The sequence below is a fragment of the Rhinolophus ferrumequinum genome, chromosome 19 (assembly GCF_004115265.2).
Source record: "Rhinolophus ferrumequinum isolate MPI-CBG mRhiFer1 chromosome 19, mRhiFer1_v1.p, whole genome shotgun sequence".
NCBI lineage: Eukaryota > Metazoa > Chordata > Mammalia > Chiroptera > Rhinolophidae > Rhinolophus > Rhinolophus ferrumequinum.
The window spans coordinates 43206158-43227743 of record NC_046302.1 but is presented as its reverse complement, the minus strand read 5'-3'; the positions used below and the strand labels follow the sequence as shown (position 1 = coordinate 43227743).

The following is a 21586-nucleotide window of genomic DNA, read 5'->3' as shown; positions in this document are numbered from 1 at the left end:
CTGTGCTTTATAATTGGCAAATAAATAACACAAATGAATTTAGCCATTAAGACAGAAAATGATCAAGAATAAACCTACAGAAGAAACGCATGTCCTAATTCTAAAAAAAAATAATCAAGAAAGCTTGGTTCTCTTCCAGGTTAACCCCGTCAGAAGGAAGTGATTGAGAACACCTGCTTTGGAGTCTGGCCTGCCTTAATTTCAGGTTCCATTTACTAGCTGTATGACAGAGGTATAAACAGCTTATTTAAGCCTCATCTGGATAATGTTTTGTTGTGAGGATTAGACACAATAATTTATATGAGATGGTTAGTTTGGTATGTGGCACAGTAAGTGCTCAATAAATGTCAGCTGTCATTATTCATGCTTACTCTGTGGCCTCAGGCGTGTGATTCAGCCCTCCCCTGCGTACCAGTCTCTAAATCAGCGGTGTCCAAACTGCGGCCCACGGGCCAACTGTGGCCCGCAATCCATTGTTAATTGGCCCGCAGCAAATTCCAAAAATATACTTAGTTTACTTAAATAAACCAGGTGAGGCAATACGTACTTCACCTCGAATGAGTGGCCCGGCTGTTTGTGTATTTTACTGCATATGGCCTTTGGTAAAAAACGTTGAAAAAAGTTTGGACACCCCTGCTCTAAATGTTTAAGTAGAAGGAAATTGGACTATGATTCCAAAGATCGCTTTCAATTCTAATGATCTTTAGGTACTAGGAGGGGATAGTTGGATATCTCTCTGAAGCAATTGCTTCAGAGAATCAATTGTCTCTGTGAATTCTGGCTTTCAGGTTCTAGAATTTACGTTACTCTCTGCTTTCTGGCATGAAGCACCCAAAGGCCTGAATAGAAAATATCAACTATGATACTTGCATTATTGACACCATTAACCAGTCAGACAGATGAATAATAATCTGAGGTAGCTGCCTGACAAAGTCATTGCTAATCTAAGACAAATCCTTAATCCACTACCTCTTAAAATGCTATTGTGGTAAAGAGCTAAATAAACCTACAGGAGCAAACAAGTGTCACAGCTAACAGCTCAGAAACACACGGCATATAACCGCACTCTTCGAGAGTTAGAAAACACAACATGAACCAGGATACCGGAATCAAATTTCAACATCAACGTTTTATTTCTCAGTTAAAAAAAAAAAAGTTTTTATTGAACTGCAGTCAGCTCATTCACCCTCCTCAGTAACGCAATTTCTTTTACTGGTTAAGGAAAAAATCTATTAAGAATACCACATCTATATATCTACCCCCTTTATCGAATCTGTTCCAGTCAGTATATGTCTACAGAAGTCATGATAATGTGGAATTATAAAACAAGATCTAGTCTCAGTCATTAAGGAGGGAAATATGGATGTACGAAACAAACACAAAACCAGGAAAAAGGTGGGAAGTGCTACAATAGTGATGGAATCGAAGTAAAATGGGGGAGGACAAAGGAGCAATTGATGACTATGGATCTGGAAGACCACGGCAAGTTTCACATAGCAATTGACATTTGAGTTGGGGCTTCAACTCAAGCAGTCTTTTGTGAGTGTTTACTATGGGTAGCTATGCCTCTGAGTGCTGAGAACAGCTCCGTGAATAAAGGAAATGAAACATGAGGCTTATATTCTGGTGGCAAGAAAGGGGATTCAGGAAACAATAAGTAGAAGGTAATAAAGATGTGGAGAAAAAATAAGAATGGAAAAGGACATAAGGCGTGCTAGGGGACAGGTTTGACGTCCAGGGAATGGCGCCATTTCAGCAAAGACATAGTGGAAGTTAGAGAATCATCCGCGTGGGTCTCTGAGGAGTGGGGCATGCTAGGCAGCCTCAACAGCAAGTATATTACAGGTCTTGATGGAGGAGGATTCTTAGTATATCTAGGAAACATAAGGAAGTGAGAGAGACTGGAGGCGAGTGAGCAAATAGGGAAATGGTAAGAACAGTAAGTGATGAAGCTAGAAAGGTGCCCAGGGGCCTCATCAGGAAGGATTTCTGTTTTTTTCTTCGAATGAGATAGGGGCTCATTGGAGGGTTTTGAAGCAGAAGGACACTATCTAACATACGTTTTAAAAGGTTCACTGCAGCTGCTCTGCTGAGAATAGACTAGGGAGGTTCGTGCCATAGTTCAGATGAGATTTGATGGTAGTCAGAGGAGGAAGAAGTGGTAGGATTCAGTATATGTTTTATTTTAATTTAATTATTTGACTTTATTTTTTTACTATGGAAAATTTTATTATGGACAATACAAAATTAGACAACGATACGATGAACTATTTTCTTCCCATCACTCAGATCAAAGAGAAGTCAGAGCAGTCTTTTTGTATTATTTTGCCGCAAATATCAGGTATTATATTATTTCATGGATTCAGGATATATTTTGACAGTACTGCCAAGACTTGATGGTAGGTTTGGTACAGGGTATAAGAAAAAGAAGGATTAAGGATCATGCCAAGGATCCTGGCCTGATTAATGAGGAATATGTAGATTTCACTGAACTGGAGGAACCTCTGGAATGATCAAGTATTTGAAAGGGGTTTGGGTTGGAGGAAAACAGGTATTTGGTTTTCTTTATAAGTTTTAGATTTTCATGGGATATCAGAGTTGAAATAACAAGTAGGAATTTGGATACATGATTCAGGTAATATGTCAGGATCAGAGATACAAATTTGGAAGATATCAACATATCAACAAAATATAAAGTTCTAAGCTGGAAAAAAAGTGATCTTCAAAGCCTGAGTCCTAGGGCAATCCCATATTCACAGGTGAGGGATGTTGGGAGTAAAAAGGAAAAGAGCCTAATAATGAGTTGGGGGGGGGGGACTGGAGTTAAACCAGGAGAGTGTGTGTAATAAAACTCAGGGAAGAATGAGTTTCATGAATGGGGAAGTAAGTGAATGTGACAAAATTTGCTGACTAATACAGTAATGTGAGGACCAGAATTTGACCATTGGGTTTAGCAACATGGAGGTCACTGGGGACCTTTGATAAGAGGAGTTACTGTGAAATACTAGGGACAGAATCATGATTAGAATATAGGATAAAGTTTTGGAGTAAAGTTAGCCACTCAAAGAACACTGCTGTAAAAGGGAACAGAGAATGGAGTGATGGAGGGAGAGAAGGAATCCAGGAAGCATCTGTTGACATGGAAATTACAAATGCCTCCTTGTATGCTGATAAACATGATCCATTGGAGTAGGAAAAACAGATGAGGAGGATAGAGAAAGAGTAGCTGAAGTTTTGCTTGTGAAGAAGGATGGGATCTAGTGCATTAGTGAAGGTTTGACCTTATTTAAGAGCCTGAGCAGTTCTTTTAGAGACATTTAAAGAAAGATGGATTATATGCTTAAAGACACACTTGGGTAGATAAATTAGATATGGAAGTTTATAGAACTTCCCATCTGACAGCTGCTATTTTCCAGGAAATTATTAGCAAGGTCAACTAAGAATGAGGAAAGAGGGGAGGTGTTGAAGATTTGAGAAGAGAGAAAAAGGCACGAAATATCTTTAGGAGTGTGTGTGAGAAAGGCTGACTGATTGTGGGGACAGAGCCCCAAAAAGCAGTTTCCAGGCTCTCGGCCTCACATAGAAAGGTGCTGGCTCAGGTAGTAAATGGCCATCGACTGTGATCAAATGGCCATCAGCTGTGGCTAGTTGGCCGTCAGCTGTAACCAGTGAGCCATTAGCCATGAATATAACTGCCGTGGCTAGGCTAGCAGAAAAAGGGGGGAGCTAGCAAGAAGATGGTGGCTGAGCCTGCAAGTGGAGCAGTGAGGGTTGAGAATTGTGTGGCTCCTGTTCCTGTGTCTCCAACCCAGCCGCCAGCGAGAGTATAGTGGTATGACTCCCCTACCTATGGCTCCGTGGGTGTTCCTGTTTGGCCTCACCATATCCTGCGTTCTTATGTGGGGAGCGGGACCAGAGACCCCGCAGGCCGCCATGCACGACACTTGGCGAAGTCGGCAGGATCCCCTGCACTACACTGATATATGCAATATCTCTGACAGAATTAAGGGGCAACTTAAGATGAGCAGATATGAATTTAAAGACTAGTCAGCACAATTGTATATTTTCTTCCTGTTATATTCATCTATAAGAGTGCAAGTAAAGAGTAGGTAAAAAATTGCATTGACTTGGATTTGTTTTTCTCAAAAAATTAATATGAAATGAGAGACTAGCAAGCAAAACATTGGTGTTTATAATAATTGGCCATGGGATTTTAGCTGTTTAACATGAGAAGAAAAAGATGAAGGATGAAAAACAATGAATCAATGAACTATAGGTCCCTGTGGAATCAAAGGTTTGTTGCAATCATAGCCCTAGATAGAATACAGGAAGAGTCTGGAGAATGAGATGAAAGTATAATGTTTGAACAGAGATCATGGAGACGTTGCAGTGATTGGTGTTGACAAGGGGGGTACGAAGGATTGATCCTTGGGCTTGAAAGATAAGGAAGATTTCAATAGATAAGAAAAAGATCCAAAGGTATTTTAAGTAGAAAACAGTGAGCAGTTAGAAAAATAAATGGTTCATATAAAAATAGTAAATTATTATTATTATTATTACTACTACTACTTACCATTCTTTGAGCATCATTTTCAGCCTTTCTTTCCTATATTATCTCTGAGCTCACACTCTTCTGAGCCCCTCTGTTCTCCTTTGTGTAGTGATTGACCTGGATGCTTTACTTGAATTCTTTCAATTAGTTCTGGGCGTTAGAATTTATCTTCCCTTTATCGATTATAACAAAAAGATACTATTTGTGGGTTTTTCTTTTTTTAACATAATTAAATACACAAAATTAACATATCTAGTAAATAGTAGTTCCATTTCCAAATCCAGATATTTGGATTGTAGTGACATATTTTTAGCCACTACTGGTTATAGGAACCACATTCTACTTAGATAGACAGATTGGAGATAGCTTTCTATTTAAAGGAGCTGGGGGCTATCGTGTGCATGCCTTGATGTAAAAATTGTGTATTTAAATTTAAGAACATTCACATTTTTTAGCAGTGGAGTGGGTGATGCAAATTACTTGGAAAAGATGTCTAGAGATAGTGAGGAAGATAGACTAGAAGGTGAGAAGCTATTTGTCAGAGATCGGGTAAGTGAAGAAGAAAACAAAATAAAGGGGGCATGGCTGAGTCGTGGCCAAGGTAGACCTGACAGGATTTGATGACTAATGGCCATGCTGAGAGGCAGGGAGGAGTAAAATACGACTTTTATTTTATTTTATTTTTTGTCTTGATCAACAGGATGGAAGGTACTAACATAAACCAAGAAAAGAGATGAAACAATATATTTAAGGAGGAGACAGTGAATATAATTTTGGACAGGCTGAATTTAAGGTGCCTCCAGGAAATCCATGCAGATACACTAAGACAACTGGGCAAGAATTATTGCCTCCAGTTTTCACAGCTGTACACACTGAGATCCAAAGAACTGATGAGACTGATCAAAAGGTCACAGAGTTAAGTAGGCACAGAAATAAGACTAAAACAAATGCCTGCTTCTTCATGGTAATGAATGATCTTAGGGAACATAGGCTGTATGTGTACATGTATTTCTTCAATTTCATTTTAAAGTCAGGTCAAATTGTAAAAAAGAAAAGAAAAGGAAAGGGAAGGAAGGGGGGAGAGAGAGAGAGAGAGAGAGAGAGAGAGAGAGAGAGAGAGAGAGAGAGAGAGAAAGGAACTGAAAATAGGATATAGTTTAACTTTTGCTGTGAACTAGGAAAGAAAGCATTTTGAGATACATATGAGAGAACTTGTACTATTTCATCTGATTTTCACACTGCAGCATTTTGAACTAAACACTACTTTGGCTATCCCAACAATTACTATCCTGTTCAAATCCTGAGGGGTTTCTAACGATCGTCCTTGTGTTTAAAGCACTGGCAAATTTGAAAGACCAGTAGCCTCATACTTGACTCCTAGCTTCTCCCCGCGTGCTGTCTATTACTGTGTTTCCCCGAAAATAAAACCTAGCCGGACAATAAGCTCTAATGCATCTTTTAGAGCAAAAATTAATATAATATCCGGTCTTATTTTACTATAGGACCCGGTCTTTATAATATAATATAATATAATATAATATAATATAATATAATATAATATAATATAATATAATATAATATAATACCAGGTCTTATATTAATTTTTGCTCCAAAAGACACATTGGAGCTGATTGTCCAGCTAGGTCTTATTTTCGGGGAAACAGGGTAGCACTTCAATAGGCACTGGAATTTCTGTGACAGCCTTCTACTCTATTCTTCTTCAGAAGAATGAATGATGACAGCCAGGGTTAGGGTGAGCTCAGCACCCTGAACAACAGAGGCCCACCAGACCACTTATTTCTCCCTGCCTCTCTCGCTCTCTCCTCTCTTTCCCTTTCTTTTTCCCTTTCCCTCTATACTTCCCCCATGCTATTACCACTAAAAATTATTCCATATATGAGTGTATAGATGCATAAAACAGGTTACATTTCCTTTGGCTGGTAAACTTTACAGAAAGTGAATGCAGTCCATATTTAAGGATGATAGAAGCTGCCACATCCCAGAAACCCCCTGCCTACCGATGGGTGCCCACTTGAAACTAATTATATATCAGAGGACGTTTAATATGGATGAAAAGATGTAAACTCAGAACTCAGCCAAGTCAACAGACAGACACTTTACAGAGACCCTAGTTGCCCTATAAAAACCTCATCTATTGAAGAACATGACGATGTCCTCTCCCAGTGTGAGAGGCACAGGTAGGCAGGTCTGTCCAGTACATTTGTAAATACGTGTTCTCTGCAGAATCTAGGGACTGCCAACACCAATCATATGGGTTTTGATAAATATCATAAAATTCATTTTAAACTATATGGAAAACTAGATATTATTTTTTTAAAAACTTTCTGTTATAGCACATCTAAAATGTTCCGTAAATTAATCAAAATTTCTTTTAGTAAAAAATAAAATAAAATTTTATATATATATATATATATATATATATATATATATATTTCCATAAATATGCTAGCAGCAAAGTAAGAGAATTGTCACAGTGAGGAAACAGACTTGTAGAGCTGGTGTTTGCCTGAAAGTATATGTAAATATACACCCACCAATAGAAGTCTAGAGCTAGGATTTTTAGAAACCACCAGCAGAAAAGAATAGGAAACAAAGCCTGCAGATAAAGTAGGGTAAAAGATCTGATTACAGAATCTTGCATATAGCCAGGACCCTGAAAAAACAAACCTCAGTGGGTGAACTAGAAAATGAAATTAGCCTCATGAAAGAACTGGTGAATGAATATACATGTCAGTCTCAGCCTTAGCTTAGTTGGAACAGCAAAAAAAAAAAAAAAATTCTCCGAGAATTCCTGCAGTCTGCACTTACTCACTTGAATTGATATGTTAAAAATGGCAGAAAACAAATATTATTATACTTCATGTTCTTTCCACTAACCAATAAGATATCAGGACGAGACTTGTTATGAACCAAATAAAGCTTAACAAACATATTGTGTACCATAGTCTCATTTTAGTAATGCCCATCCTCCCAGGAGAATATACTTTAATCTTGGCTTCAAAAATTCCCTCAGACAGATTTCTAAGGACTGGAGTTAATAATAAAGAATTATCCAAACATGGAAGGAAACAAGCCACTGTGAGGAAGAGTCAGCAGGAACAAATCACAGAATCAGACTCACAAAGGCTGTAGATATTAAAGTGATCAAATATGAAATATGAAATAAGTAAGTGTAACAAATTTAAAGAAAGAAGAAGAGATAGTCCACAGTTTATTCTTATGAAATAAATTGGAACTTATCCAGTATCTATAAGTAAAACCTCAAAGTCTTAAAATCGTGAAAAATTTAAAGGGGAAGATGTTGAGAAAAATCATCATCAGCAACAACAACAACAACAACAACAACAGTATATTGTAATCTTGAAAGGACATACCACTCACTTTTGCCTCATCAATAATAATATACATATTCACAACTTCTATCAAATACTAGAAACTCTTGTATGATCTTTATATATGCAACCTAATTTAATCCCAACAAAAACCTTGCAAGGCATATATGATTATATCCTCTTTATTCAAGTGTAAAGTGAGGCTCAGAGAAGTTATCACATCGCATGATCTTAAGAAGCTCCCTTAAGATCTCATGATGTCCGTGCCAGAGTTGAGACTGCAGCCTAGCCACAGTGGATCTTTCATGCCCTGTTCTAGCAACATACAGACTAATTCTGTTCTCTGTTTATCACTTTGAAAGTGATAAGTGAAAGTAAACTGGTATCATTCACACTCTTGTGTCTTTTCACGGAAGTTTTCTGTAAATGATTTAATTTGATTCTGTGAACAATTCTGCTTTAAACACAAACACACACACACACACACACACACACACACACACGCAGAGGCAACGGAGACATATTATCTCCATTTAGTAATGAGTGAAGGGTGCCAAATAGAGATTCCACATGCTCTCTGAAGTCCCTGCTCAGGATTTCCTGCCCCCAGGACTCCACAGTATACATCTAAAGAGAGGGAGGATTACGTGAATTTTACTGGTAGCACCTACCTGTTGTCACCTTCTCTGGAGAAAAAGACGGTGAAGGTTTGAATGTTCCCTTTTGCTTCTGCGGGTGGACGCCAGCTGAGGCGGATGAACCGACTGGAAACCAAGACAGGGACCACATCTCTGGGAGCAGAAGGCAGGACACTGGAGCTTGGGATAGCTAAAGAGGAAGGAGAGGAAGCTGTCAGAGGCGCTGGGGTGATGCGTAGGAAACGTGAGGAAGACAAAACAGACCCATTCGCAAACAAAATGGTACATTCACAGAGGTGCTAAAGGAAGGAAGAAACACAAGGGAAAGCAAAGAAACAGTAAATGGAATCAAAGGAATATTAGAATTCCTTGGAATTTATAAAAGAGTGACTAATAGCATATATGATTCTACTGCATATTTTTCCAGTTTCTATTATTCATGAGATCCATGACAATAAGAATAAATGTTCTGTTTAGGAATGAAACAGGGAAACATAACCATGGACATTATTGATAAACGCCTTGGAAAACCAAGTAGGTATTACCAAACCTCATTCTACTCAGAGCCTGTTTATACTGTTTTAGATATAATTCGATGGAGCTTGTTTATGAATTTTCTAAGGCCACAGAAAATTTAAAGCTGTAAATTAAAGTCAATGCAGGCTAACAAAAAGTAGAAATGTCTCTCACGGGCTACCTGCTAGTAAGAGAAAGGACAGAAAAAAATTCTACAAGACAAAGATATACAATTGTCCCATGCTTGTGGAGTATAACTATATTTACAGCAAAAATTAACAATTATTATTCATAAAGATAGCTGAATCATCCACAACAGGAAAACTAGTTTTTCCAAACATTTGGGGCACTTATAATCATACCAGAAGTTTTCTATTAAAAGTGTGTGTGTGTGAATTCATAACATCTTTGATGGATAGCTCTTTTCTTCTTGTGCGTACAAGTCCCCAAGTCTAGGGCACATGCGTTTCATCTGGACAGGAGATTGTTATCCCCAAATCACGAGAACCCATTTACCTACAATTCATCTTCAAACTGGTTTTGTAAGCCACTTTTTCCCCCTAGTTCTTATCAAAGTTAGTCTCTTTTCTTGCCTTCGCATTCTCAAGGTGCTGGCTGAGTCTGTGTTCCTGCTCTGAACTAAACTCCTGTTAGCTGGAAAATCCATTTCGGGGAGGGTGGGTATCTCATTTCCCAGTGGTTCCAGAAACATTATCAGTATACAATAAATACCGGTTATACAAAGAAAGAGGTTTTAAAGAACTGCAGAACGCTTTCAAAGTTATTTCGGGCCCCATAGAGTCTCAGCCGACTTCTTTACAGATAAAATTTCCCCTTGCTTTCTTGATCAGCACAGTACTTTAAATAAATGGAAAACTGGCAGCAAGGTAGTCAATCTTTTGTGGCAGAGTGGTAAGGGGAGGGGGAAGACTGATGCCAGGATATATAGCATCTCTCTCAAAAATATGGGTGATATTAAGCGTCTTGACAAAAACCTTTACTTCCCTACGCCATGGACAGTTCCAACAAGCACACTGAATCGATCCTTTCCCTTCCCCTTCACTGCCCGCTCAGCCTGCTTCTCCTCCAGGGCTGCTTCACTCAGTGTGTCTACATAGTCCTCTCAACTGTACAGCCCAGAAACCCAAAACATATCCCCTATTCCTCACTCTTTCTCACTCACCCCCTTCTAGAATTCTCCCTCCTGGACATCTGGTACATCCACTCTATTTTGTCTCCACTGCCACACTGATATCCATACAATCATTCTCTCTCACCAAAATCGCCACACCTGTCTTCCAACTCGTCTGCTTTCCTTCCATTCACCTCCCTCAACTGTACTCTCTGCACAGCATCTAGAATAAGCTTGAGAAAAAGACACTGGTCATATCACTCTACTGTGGATTATCCTCCATGTCTCTGCTTTACCTCAGGGAACCTCCAAACTGGTCCGTCTGCCTGGTATCCCGGCTCCTGTTTATGGCTTATCTTGGTTTGACCTCCTCCACAAAGAGGCCCTAAGAAATGAACTTAGTGCAAGTACTCTATTTGGAAGGTAATCCAAGGAAACACCAGTGAGGAGTCGGGAAGTGAGACAGCAGGGAGAGAAGGCTAGAAAAAGTGAGTTATCTGGCAGTTACCACCATGGGACACTGAAGGGCAACCCCACTGGGGACTCAGAGTCAGTGTAGCACAAGCCTCTGAGTGATCCATCTCTAAGGGAAGCAATTTGTGATATGTATCATCCTCCATTAATTGAGGGTGATTCCAAGGGCAGTAACCTTCCTGCATAATAGCCTAGTGCGTTCCTCTTGCCAGAAAAATAGCACCTTTGGGCGGAGGCTTGCAGGTGTCCACAGTAAGCAGCATGCATTAGCTCTGCTCATTCAACAAATATTCAAAGAGCATCGATCCTATGCCAGCCCTTCTAGGCACAGAGGAGAGTGGTGGACAGCAGATGAGGCCATTGTCCTCATGCGGTTTACATGGAGGCTCCTGGCTTTTTGATGCTTCCACTGATCAGGTTCTCTGTGGGCCAAAAATCACGAGCAGTTCCCTGGGGCTTCGGTACAAGCCTCTCCCACTCCGTAACAAGTCCATCTCGTTCACTTAACTCTTGGCTTAGCTTAGGTGCTGTTCCCTTTGGACAGATTGACTCAAAGAATTTGCAAAATATCTCACAGACAATAGTTACTATCTATCATATAAAATATTGAAGACTCTTATTTTAAAATACGGCTCAACTTGACAAATAAAAGAAATGTGCATTAAAATAAAATCTTAAAAAGTCTGTGAATAAAGTCTATTAAAAACAAAGCCTGTCAGATTAGGGTGACTTTAGAGAATGTTAGTACCTAGTGTTGGCCAGGGTGTGGCACTCTCTTCCATTGTCAGTTCCAGTTCCTTAGAATAATCTTTTTAGAAGTCAATTTGGCAAAATCCTTTAAAATAAAGAATACTCATACCATTTGACCAAATATTCTCATGTCTATAAACTTATCGTTTAAAAAATAACAAATACCCCGTTTATCAATGCACTGATGTGAAATCATGGCATATTTTCTCAAAATATAATACCTACATATGTTCATTTTAAAGAAAATGGGATCCTTAACTGGATTTTTGGATCTTGATCAAAAAAGATGTTTTTAAAAATAAAATGTGATCAAAAGATTTTTTGAAAATCTTTTGAGCATTTTCAAGAAAATGATTTTTAAAAGAACAGGAGAGACATTTTTTAAATCCCTTTTGCCCCAAAGCACCTCACTTATAGAAGATATCCCATCAAAAGTAAGTTGGATTCTCTACCCATTCAGGAGCTGCCAAAGAGAAGAGCAACAAGAGTCCACACACAGATGCTCTCCTTTCCAGGCTTCTGGGAGTGTCTTCTCACAGAGCTAGTCTAGACTCCGATGGCACAGATAAACTCCGAATGGAATTAATCACAGATGCTTTACTTTTATTTAAACAGTAGTAGTTAAATGAAAAGGAAGGGACACATTTTTAACAAAAGAATGGCTCCTTACTTTATACAGGGGAATTAATTTTTGTTCTTACTAATCCTCCATGCTTTCTCTCAACAGTAACTTGTCTCCATGGAAGGTCTCAATAAGGAACCAATCAGGACTATGTTCTTTGCTCTTGGAGGCCTAATCTCCAGTCTGGCCCTAATCTCTCTGGCCCATTACTGTTGCCATGGTTACAGTTTCTTTATCTGTTGTCATGGAGAGGAAGAGGGGAATTTGCCACACTATAACATAGTCTTTTTTTTTTTTTTTTGCTTTGAAGAAATTCTTTATAAAAAATCCTATCATAGCAAAATCTAGGAAAAGATGATGATTTCTGAAAATAATATAAATGCCAAGAACAGATAGTTTTGAAACCAAAAACTAATAATAATATTTTATGATATCATTGCAATAGCCTTGGTAACAATTCTATTATTGGGTTAATTTTTCTAAAAAGCCACATTCCCTCTAGATAATGAAGCTTTTCTTTGTCAGATTTTTACTATATAGTATTTATGGGTATTAATTTTTCTCTGTGCTATTAACAATGCCCAACCTCCACTCTTATGAGGCATATGAAAGATGATAAGATATATTCATAAAAACATAAAAATATTTAATTTGCATTATATGTCAAATAACCAACAGATTTATTTCCCTGTCACTCCCCATGTTGTTAAATACACTGTAAATGTAGTCAACAGATCAACTAGATGTTAGTTTATTAACTGCATCTCCTTATTAGCTTGAAGATTTAATGAAAATAAAATATAAATCGATAACAGTAGTGAAATGATAGGAAAATTTAATTGTCCTAAGGGCAAACAACTATTTCTTTTCTTTTCATGTTTTTTTTTTTCTTGTTGGTGTTTTTGACACCAAACTTTAGCTTTTGATGGTCTAATGGAGAAATAGATAAAATTTAAATTTTGGTTAAAGTTTTTATAGTTTACAAAGTAATTTCACAAACTTATCAAAAAGAAGTTTGGCTATATATGGCTGATTACAAAGAATAACATTTTTATAAAGTTTCATGTTATTTTCAAAATTCAAAGAATTACGGTTTTTGAGCTAGTGTATTAAGAAGTTTAGTAAAACTAAGAAATGTGGATTTTAAAAAAATAGTGATTTGAAACCATTTTTTATTTTAAATTAATATGAGAAGTGTCAATATCTTATTGAATTTTCATCTTTACATAAAATAATTTATTGACTTAGTATCTAAAAATGAATAACCAATATTTATTAAATGTCTATCAAGCTGGTACTATTATACTTGAAGAATTATTTATTTTTAGATAATAGATTTTGCCCCAAGAGAAGAGGGAACTAATTTGAAGACAGAAGGTATACATATGTAAGACAATTACAAAATTTGAGACAGTCTCTTACTTATACATGAGTTCCACTCTAAATTTTTCGTAGGGTGGTTGTTTTAAAATCAGAACACACCTTCTTATGAAACCATTTCTATTTTGTTCCTAGAAACTTATTTAATTCATCATTTTCTAAACTACGAAATTGGAACAAACATGTATGAATTTTCTTTGGTAAAATCAATGTATGTATCCAATCATTAATCCATTCAATATTCATGGAGGGATTACTATGTGTAAGGCACCTGTTTTAATCCATTTCCCAATTTCTGGGAGGAATGCCAGCTCTCGTAATCTCCCTGCCCTTGCTTCACTTTTAAAGACCTGTCTCCTCCCACCTCCAACATTGCGCCTCCCATCTCAATTCCACTTTCTCAGTTGTGTCAGGCAGGGTGAGCCCCCCCAAAAAAATCTAGGTGAAAGTCTCTGGGGGAAGGGAGCGAGGCTGGAGGAGTTTCCAAAGGCTTTAGTTGCAGACCTGGTTCTGCAACCTCTCAGCTACCTCTCAGGTCTCCACACTGAACTTGCTCAGTTCCAGGAAGACCTCATGCTTTCATCTCCGCTGCTTTCATGGGCTGCAACCTGAGCTGAGACACCTCCCTCCAACTGCTTTTCTGCTCTGACTTGAGATTCTCCTTCAGAATTCACCATAGGTGTCACCTCATGGATCCCACCCTGGCTTAGTTACCTCTATTCTGGACTTTCACAGGATCAGGATAAGCGTCCCCTCAGGACACATCCTACACTGAACTGTAATGGCCTGTCACTTTTTGGTGTCCTATACCAAATAATATGCTCTGTATGAGGAGGAACCAAATCTTAATTGTTCACCACTTGAATCCCAAAACATAGCAGAGCGTATTTAGTCACATCCTAGGCTTCCAATACATTTTTTCAGTCTTAGCTAAATGAAAGGCTTTGCAAATCTTTGCAATTATAATGATTAGACGTTGACTAGAAAATTCCCTTTTAGAATCCTCTAAAATAGGTATTTGAGAATACGTACGGATAGAAGACTGGGCTATTACTGCAAGCTGGTTACATCAATAATTATTAATCGTTAATAAATTACATGTAGATTAAAAAAAAAAAAAAAAAAAAAACCCTGAACCCAGAGGAAGGTTCCAAGGGAATGCATGAGGTTTGGGGTGAGAATATTTCATTTTGGATCAAATGGAGAGGGAAAAACGTTCTAGAAATCCAACTGTGCACGAAATGATGTAGAAGCTGTGTTCATATAAAAATAGTTCCTGAGAGAAATAATGCTTTCATTAAGAAAGTTTTAAGAAAGAAAGACTGAAAAGCTGGTTTGGGCTGACCTGTGCATCCAGAGGAGAACCTGGGGGTTTGTTGTTACAAGTCTGACTCTTATCCTAGAACCATACATCAAAGAGACTTGCCAGGCCAGGGTTGTATGCTAAGAAGGATTACCCATGGCCATACATAGATAAGATGAAAAGAAATTCTGGAAGGTATTATCATATTGGCAAAGATAACTATATTTCTCAGAGTACGAAGTCTTTTCAAAAGACAAAATGAGAAGAAAAATAATATCTGGTAAATCGGTCAACCAACATATGTGTGAATGAATACTTTTATACTCAAATCTGTACCTTGTATGTATGCAAAAGCATACATTTTATACTTTTAAGGATTTGTTTATTTTCTCTTTGTTTATTTAGGAAAGTATCTTTTAAAGAGCTTACTTAAGATAGAACGAAGACCACAGGTAGCTTGGGAGGTGGATATTCCATCATTTACGTAATTAGATGGATTTGGGTAGAAAACTACAATTAAAGAGAGGGGATGCTGGATCCCTTCTCTGACATTCTGTGACTATATGACTTGAAAAATTATTCAGGTTCTCTGAGCATTATTTTCCACATTAAAAAATGATCCAAAATATTTAACATGCAGGGCTAAGTGATGATGAGAAGTGGATATTAAGGTCTGTTCACTGTAACTAGCACACTTTGTATTCAATGACGATTGCTATTATTTTTCTTTTAGATCCAGGGAGCAGAAAGTCTGTCTGTGCTGGCCCAGCGTCATGATGTCTGGCTGGAAATCCAGAAACCCTGCTTGAAAGGCTTTGAGAAGGATTTGAGCTAAGTCTGACAGGTGAAGTAAGTTGGGGACACAGATGCTTCTTTTATGAAGGACAGGACTTGGTCACCTCAATATCTCTCCCTCTTTTCTTTATAGGTGACAGAGAAAAAGTCATGCTTTGTTTTCCCTTTTTATCACCCCACATGTCTGTTGCTACAAGAATTTCCTTCATTTCAGGTCTCATTTCTTTCTCAGTATTTTCTTGCTAATCATTATACCCTTTCCACCTGTCACTATGCCAAGGCTTTGTGAGGTCATCTTTAATCATCTTTTCCATCAATGTCTCTTCCTGGCATCTTTCACCAACTGAGGGATAGCTATGCCTCTACCCAATCCCCAGAGCCCTTTGTTTCTATCCTTTCCCTTGAGTTTGTATCACTGAATTCCTAGTCATTGTTTATGCCTTCTCCATGCCCAGGGACCCCAAACGTGCCATTTCAATCATTCCCCTGTCACCAGAGCTTCCTCTAGGGAGAAAGACTGACAGGCTGTGACATCTCTCCCGTCTCTCATGTGCCTTTATCATCGTTCACCTATTCTCTGCCATATGGTGCTTTGTCCCGGGCTGCCATGCAACCCTCTTCTGTGTGCATGAAGAACATCTAAAGAACACTTACATTGCAGATACAGATGAGCATGGCAGGCTTTAAGAAGTAATGCTTTTCCACAAAATTGTCTTTGGTAATAAGACACTACCAAATTAAAATAGCTGACAAACTGTGTTGTTAAGGAAAAAAAAAAGAATTGAATCTGTGCTAGAGTTAATATTTTTTGATAACTTAATTTTCCCGTTAGAAACTCAAGTAAAGGTAAGTCAAAGATAATATAAATTAAGTAGGAAGAAGTAAAGGTTTAAGCTACTCTCTTTAGTAATTCAGATCCATTTAAAACCCACTCTTACTGTTTCAGGCTACCAAATGACAAAAATAATAATAATAATAATAATAATAATAATAATAATAATAAAAGGAGAAGCGCCAAACACATACTAATGGTAAACTTCCAACTCTGTCCATGGGATTTGAAATAAAATGTAAATTTATTTTTTTAAGGTTACAGTATAAGCAGAGATATGGGAATGCTCATCGCCAGGAAGTGCTAGTTCAATGTCCTGAAAAGTCTCTGAGAATCAGAGCTTCACCAAATGCTATGTTTCTGATGGACAGGATGAGAACGGGGTGTGAGAAGGTACGTCAAGCCAGGACTGCATCTGCAGGGCACGGAAGTTTATTAAGCCTCTGTGTGCACTGCGCTTGGCTCTACCCCTAGCCACTCATCCTTGAATACTATAGCCACCAAAACAAATTAAAGGGAAACAAAAATAATAAAAGAGGATATAAAACTAAGATAAATTATTACTTATTCCAATTAAGTTTATACAAGTAGAGCCTTATATCACTACTAGAAGCCACTGCAAAACAAGGCAGGGCATAGAATGTCTTTGAAGCACGTTTCCTAGGATCTCTGTTTTGGATTGAGTTTGTCCTTCTAGGCAAACGTACATTGGGAGGTTGGAGGGGCTGAGAGGGAGAGAGAGCCAGCAGTTCCTTCTAGTTTCCTTCATGGGAAATAAGATAGTGACTGAACACGGAGAACTTGCAACCACAGCTGAGTGATCACTCACGTAAGCTCATCTTTTTTCTTTTCATAATGTACTGCAGGGAAGACAACGATAGTAAAGCTGTAAACCATAAAAGTGGCTTATTGGCCTGAACTTAGCACTCGTACTTCAAATCCATTAAGTAGGCAAATAAAAAGACTAGCTACCAGAGATGATTGATTATGTGATAAAAACACATTATATAATTATAAATTGTGGCTGTGCATCAAATGCCACTATTCTCCTTGGTCATTCTAAATAGATCTATATTAATTTCTATAGAAAATATGTGTGTTTTTTTTAAAATGTCTTGTTTGATTTTAAAATCATTGTGTGTTGATTTAACTAAAGAACCATATCAATTTGAATTACAATTTGTAAATTTATTGAATAATTCAAAATATAAATAGGGCACGTGAAATTCTGAAGGACAGGATTCATGTGTTTATCTACCATAATAAATGGATCTGTTTTAAGTTTGTTCCTGGTTGTCATTATAGCTAAAGCAAAATATACGTCTGGCCTGCATTCGTACCGTCACCATCAAGTAAGGGTTTTGATGGGTGACATTTTTCTATGGAGCAAAGTGAAAAGAATCCTGGGATGCAATTACTGTGTTTCTCTGAAAATGAGACCTAACTGGAAAATGAGCCCTAGCGTGATTTTTCAGGATGCTCATAATTTAAAATAAGCCCTACCGTATTTTCCCCAAAATAAGACTGGGTCTTATATTAAGTTTTGCTCCAAAAGATGCATTAGGGCTTATTTTATATTAAGAGCATCCTGAAAAAATCATGCTATGGCTTATTTTCTGGTTAGGACTTATTTTCAGGGAAACACTGTAGGAGATAGGCTATATTGTCTTTCAATTCATAGCTGGGCAAGTATTGTCTACGGTGCAGCGAGGTTAATCTCTAAGGTTGTTACTACTCAGGTTCTATCACGCTAGGAAGCAACAACAGCTTCCATATTTGTCTCTTTTCTCTCTCTCTCTTTTTATACTTGTTTCTTTCTTTTTTCTCCAAAACTGATTCATCCAAATTTGAGACAGAATTCAGAACTCATGATCCAGTTCAGGGGTAACAGATGGCTGTAAAGATAACATAATACAGAAAAGTTTGGAATTAGGAGGTTAAAACAGTGGAATTCTGTGGCAGATTCACGACTGATATCACCTTATTATAAGGTCTACTAGCTCTGAGTTTTTTCCAATGTCAAAACATTACATGAACATTACTCTTCTTTAAAATGATCATGAAGACAAAAATATATATGTATATGTGTGTATATATATATATAGCAGATGATACCCATAAAGTGCTTTGAGTTCAGTTCAAGACAAGTCTAAAAATACAGAGAAAAATAAATGGCACCAGCCTCTGTCTTGACATCCTTAAAACATCAGCATGTTCCATATTAAGCAAACACACAGATTGTCCTTGAACAGGAAGCTTCAATAGTGTTAGGATGAAAATTCACACTAAAAATATTTATAAATCTCCACCTAACAAGAGGTAGCTCTGACAGCAGTTAGGAATTCAAGGGCTTGCTGGGTTCAAGCCATGTTCCATCTCTTACTCTCTGTGTGATACTAGATGGGATGCTTAAAATTTCTCTGCACTATTGAAAAGAGGGTCAGAAAAAAACGAAGTCCAGAATAAAGTGTCCAGAAATGAATGTAAAAAGAAAAAGAAAGAAAATAAAAACTGCTCAAGAAAATCAGAAGGGAATATATTATGCTATTGAAGGGGGAGGAAATTTTAAGAATATGACTAAAACAACCCATGAAGAAAAACATTAAAAATATGACAGCATTGAAACTAAAACTTCTATATGGAAGAGTGTAATAAATGAGACTGGAATATAAATGCAAACTGAAACAATATTTTAATAATATTGCAAAGGATTAACTGTCTTAATATGCAAATGGCTGTCACAAATCAATTAAACTAACCAAGAAAAGAAGGTAGGAAAAAAGGCAGTTAGAAAAGATAGGAAATATCACTATGTGCGACTTTTATTTCGAGATATTTGAAAATTCCTATTGTTATCTCCTCCTCAGAGTAATTATTAATTCCACCAAAAATATTTTTTACACTATAATGGATGTCAACATAAAAATACAAAGTGCTGTGGCCTCCACCTTCAAGAACACAAACATTTGTTAGCCTTCAAATGAAAAAGAAACCATCATTCTCACACCTTTGGTTATGCAAAACAAAGAGAAAGTGATATATTAATACTATATTCCTAAGTAAATATTTTGACAAGAGAAAAAACAGTGACCTCTACAGAGTTCAAAGCTCGATGCCAAACTTACTGAAACATTTTTAAATCACTAATATGCAGTTTGGGATTCTGTAATTTATTTTGTAATAAACATGAAGATATGGTCATGAAAGTTAACTACTCTGGCCTCTGGTTTTCTCCCTCCTATCGTTGTATATGGACAGAGATCACAAAGTGATAGGGAAGTAAAGTCAGTTAAGGATGACTAGAAAATAAAACAAACAAACAAACAAACAAGATGAATTAGAGGAGATGTCTCTGCTCTCTCTGCCACCCAGGTATGTCATAATCCAAACGTGTAAATCACCTCTTCTGGGGTCTAATTCTCTTGGGTACAGGTAAGGAAGGGGGAATCTGGGGACTGTAAGAGTTTTCTTGTTGATCTCTCTCTGAGCAACCAACCTGTATCTCAAAGAAGGAGTCTTTTTGCATGGGCGCCAGCCCATGGCTATACTGCCTTCGAAAACTATCTAGATATGTACTAGGAATTAAGAGAATGAGACATAATCATGCTAGATCTTAGTCATAGAACTGATTGTAGCTATTAAGAAGAGAGGTAGGGAGGCAACAGTAGGCTAGATTCAGTAACTTGCTTCCCGAGGAAAGAGTATGGAAAGGCAAAATAGTAACTTCATGGTAAACCCCTGGCAAATGTAGCTATTATGCAACCAAGTGGTGAAGGTTATCATCCCTGGTGACGTCATGTGCTATCACATATCTGATATTGTGTGATGAGAAGAGCTTCACCTCTGAGGTATTCTTTCCCCAAACCTATAGCCTCAGTCTAAATCATGAGAAAAACTTCAGACAAAGCCAGGTTATGAGACGGTCTACAGGATAACTGGCGAATACTCTTTAAGACAATCAAGGTCAAGAAAAACAAGGAAAGACAGATGCCGACCAGTGAGACATGACAACTAAATCAGGTGGTATATTGCATTGGATCCTGAGACAGAAAAATTATGTAATTGGAAAACCTGGTGAAATGCAAATTAAGTCTAGAGACTAGTTCAGAGTTTTAAACCGATGTTGGTTTCTTAGTTTTGATAAATACACCATGGTAATGGGGGATGTTGACAATAAAGGAAACTGGTACACAGGAGCTCTTTACAACATTTCTGTAAATCTAAAACGATTCCACTAGATATAAAAACAATTTATTTAGAAAAGGGGGGAGAAGCTGTTGCTCTAATTATAGTTGACAGGTTAACCCTTATGCTCTCAACTCTGGTGTTTTTTAAAAAAGCTGAGCGTAGACTCCATGAAGACAAGTGATAAGGGGATACTTATTTATTAGGAGTGCACCATTTCATTCTGAGGGAAGAATTAGAAAAGAAAAATAAAGGGAGTGGTATTATGTTTTAGGATTCTTAGTGTGGTCATAGCTAACATCTATCAGCTGGTGTGGAAAGATTCATTGTGGGGAGTTGAAAGGGCTGTGCACCCCCCTAAATTCCAAACACAGACCTGAGAGACAAAGCATTCAGACTGCAACCATCTCTCTGCAAAGTGTCATTGCACCCAGAACATTTATGATTCATGATGATGCTGTTGTATCACCTGTTGCCAGTCTAGCTGTTTGTCCACTTTGTATTTCACCATAGGAAGTAATGCATTGGATTCCAACTAGATTCTTCTTTCATTCTATTTTTCAACTTACACAGCAGCTAATAACTAGTAAAAATAAAGGTGACAAGATGAAAAGACAGTTGTGCTGAAGTTGGCATGATGAATTCCCACAAAACATGGATGTGGATAATCACCAAGGTTGTTTGTAACATGGGGAGGGTCTCGGGTAAGGAGTTGGACATGTGGGGCACAGTTAGTTTTACAACATACGATCACACTTTCGGTGACTTGGTGTTCTAGGTGCTTCCCTGAGACAGACCAGAAATGAGAGGTAATAATAACCAGGGCAATGAAATTCAAAATTTTGGGTAGGAAAGCTTCACTTTTTGCAAATGCATAACTATGGAGAAGGAAGAAGTAATGAGTAAAACAACTTGCTGAAGGAAGTCTAGAAAACACAGAGTAAAATTTACTAAAGGGAATATTTACATACCAATGACTCAGATGAAAGGATTGAGTTACCAGAAGAATCCTAAAATCGAGGCAATTAAAACAGTGTTTCTAAAAACTTCATAT

The 21586-nt window shown here is 37.6% G+C and overlaps 1 protein-coding gene across 1 annotated transcript in view; it reads right to left on the bottom strand.

The window, feature by feature from the left end:
* DCC (DCC netrin 1 receptor) overlaps positions 1-21586 on the bottom strand; it is a 1038356-nt gene that overhangs the window by 303677 nt on the left and 713093 nt on the right. Inside the window, exon 8 of the mRNA XM_033087479.1 lies at positions 8577-8733. Coding sequence (XP_032943370.1) covers positions 8577-8733 — 157 coding nt within the window. The remainder of the gene's footprint in view (positions 1-8576; positions 8734-21586) is intronic.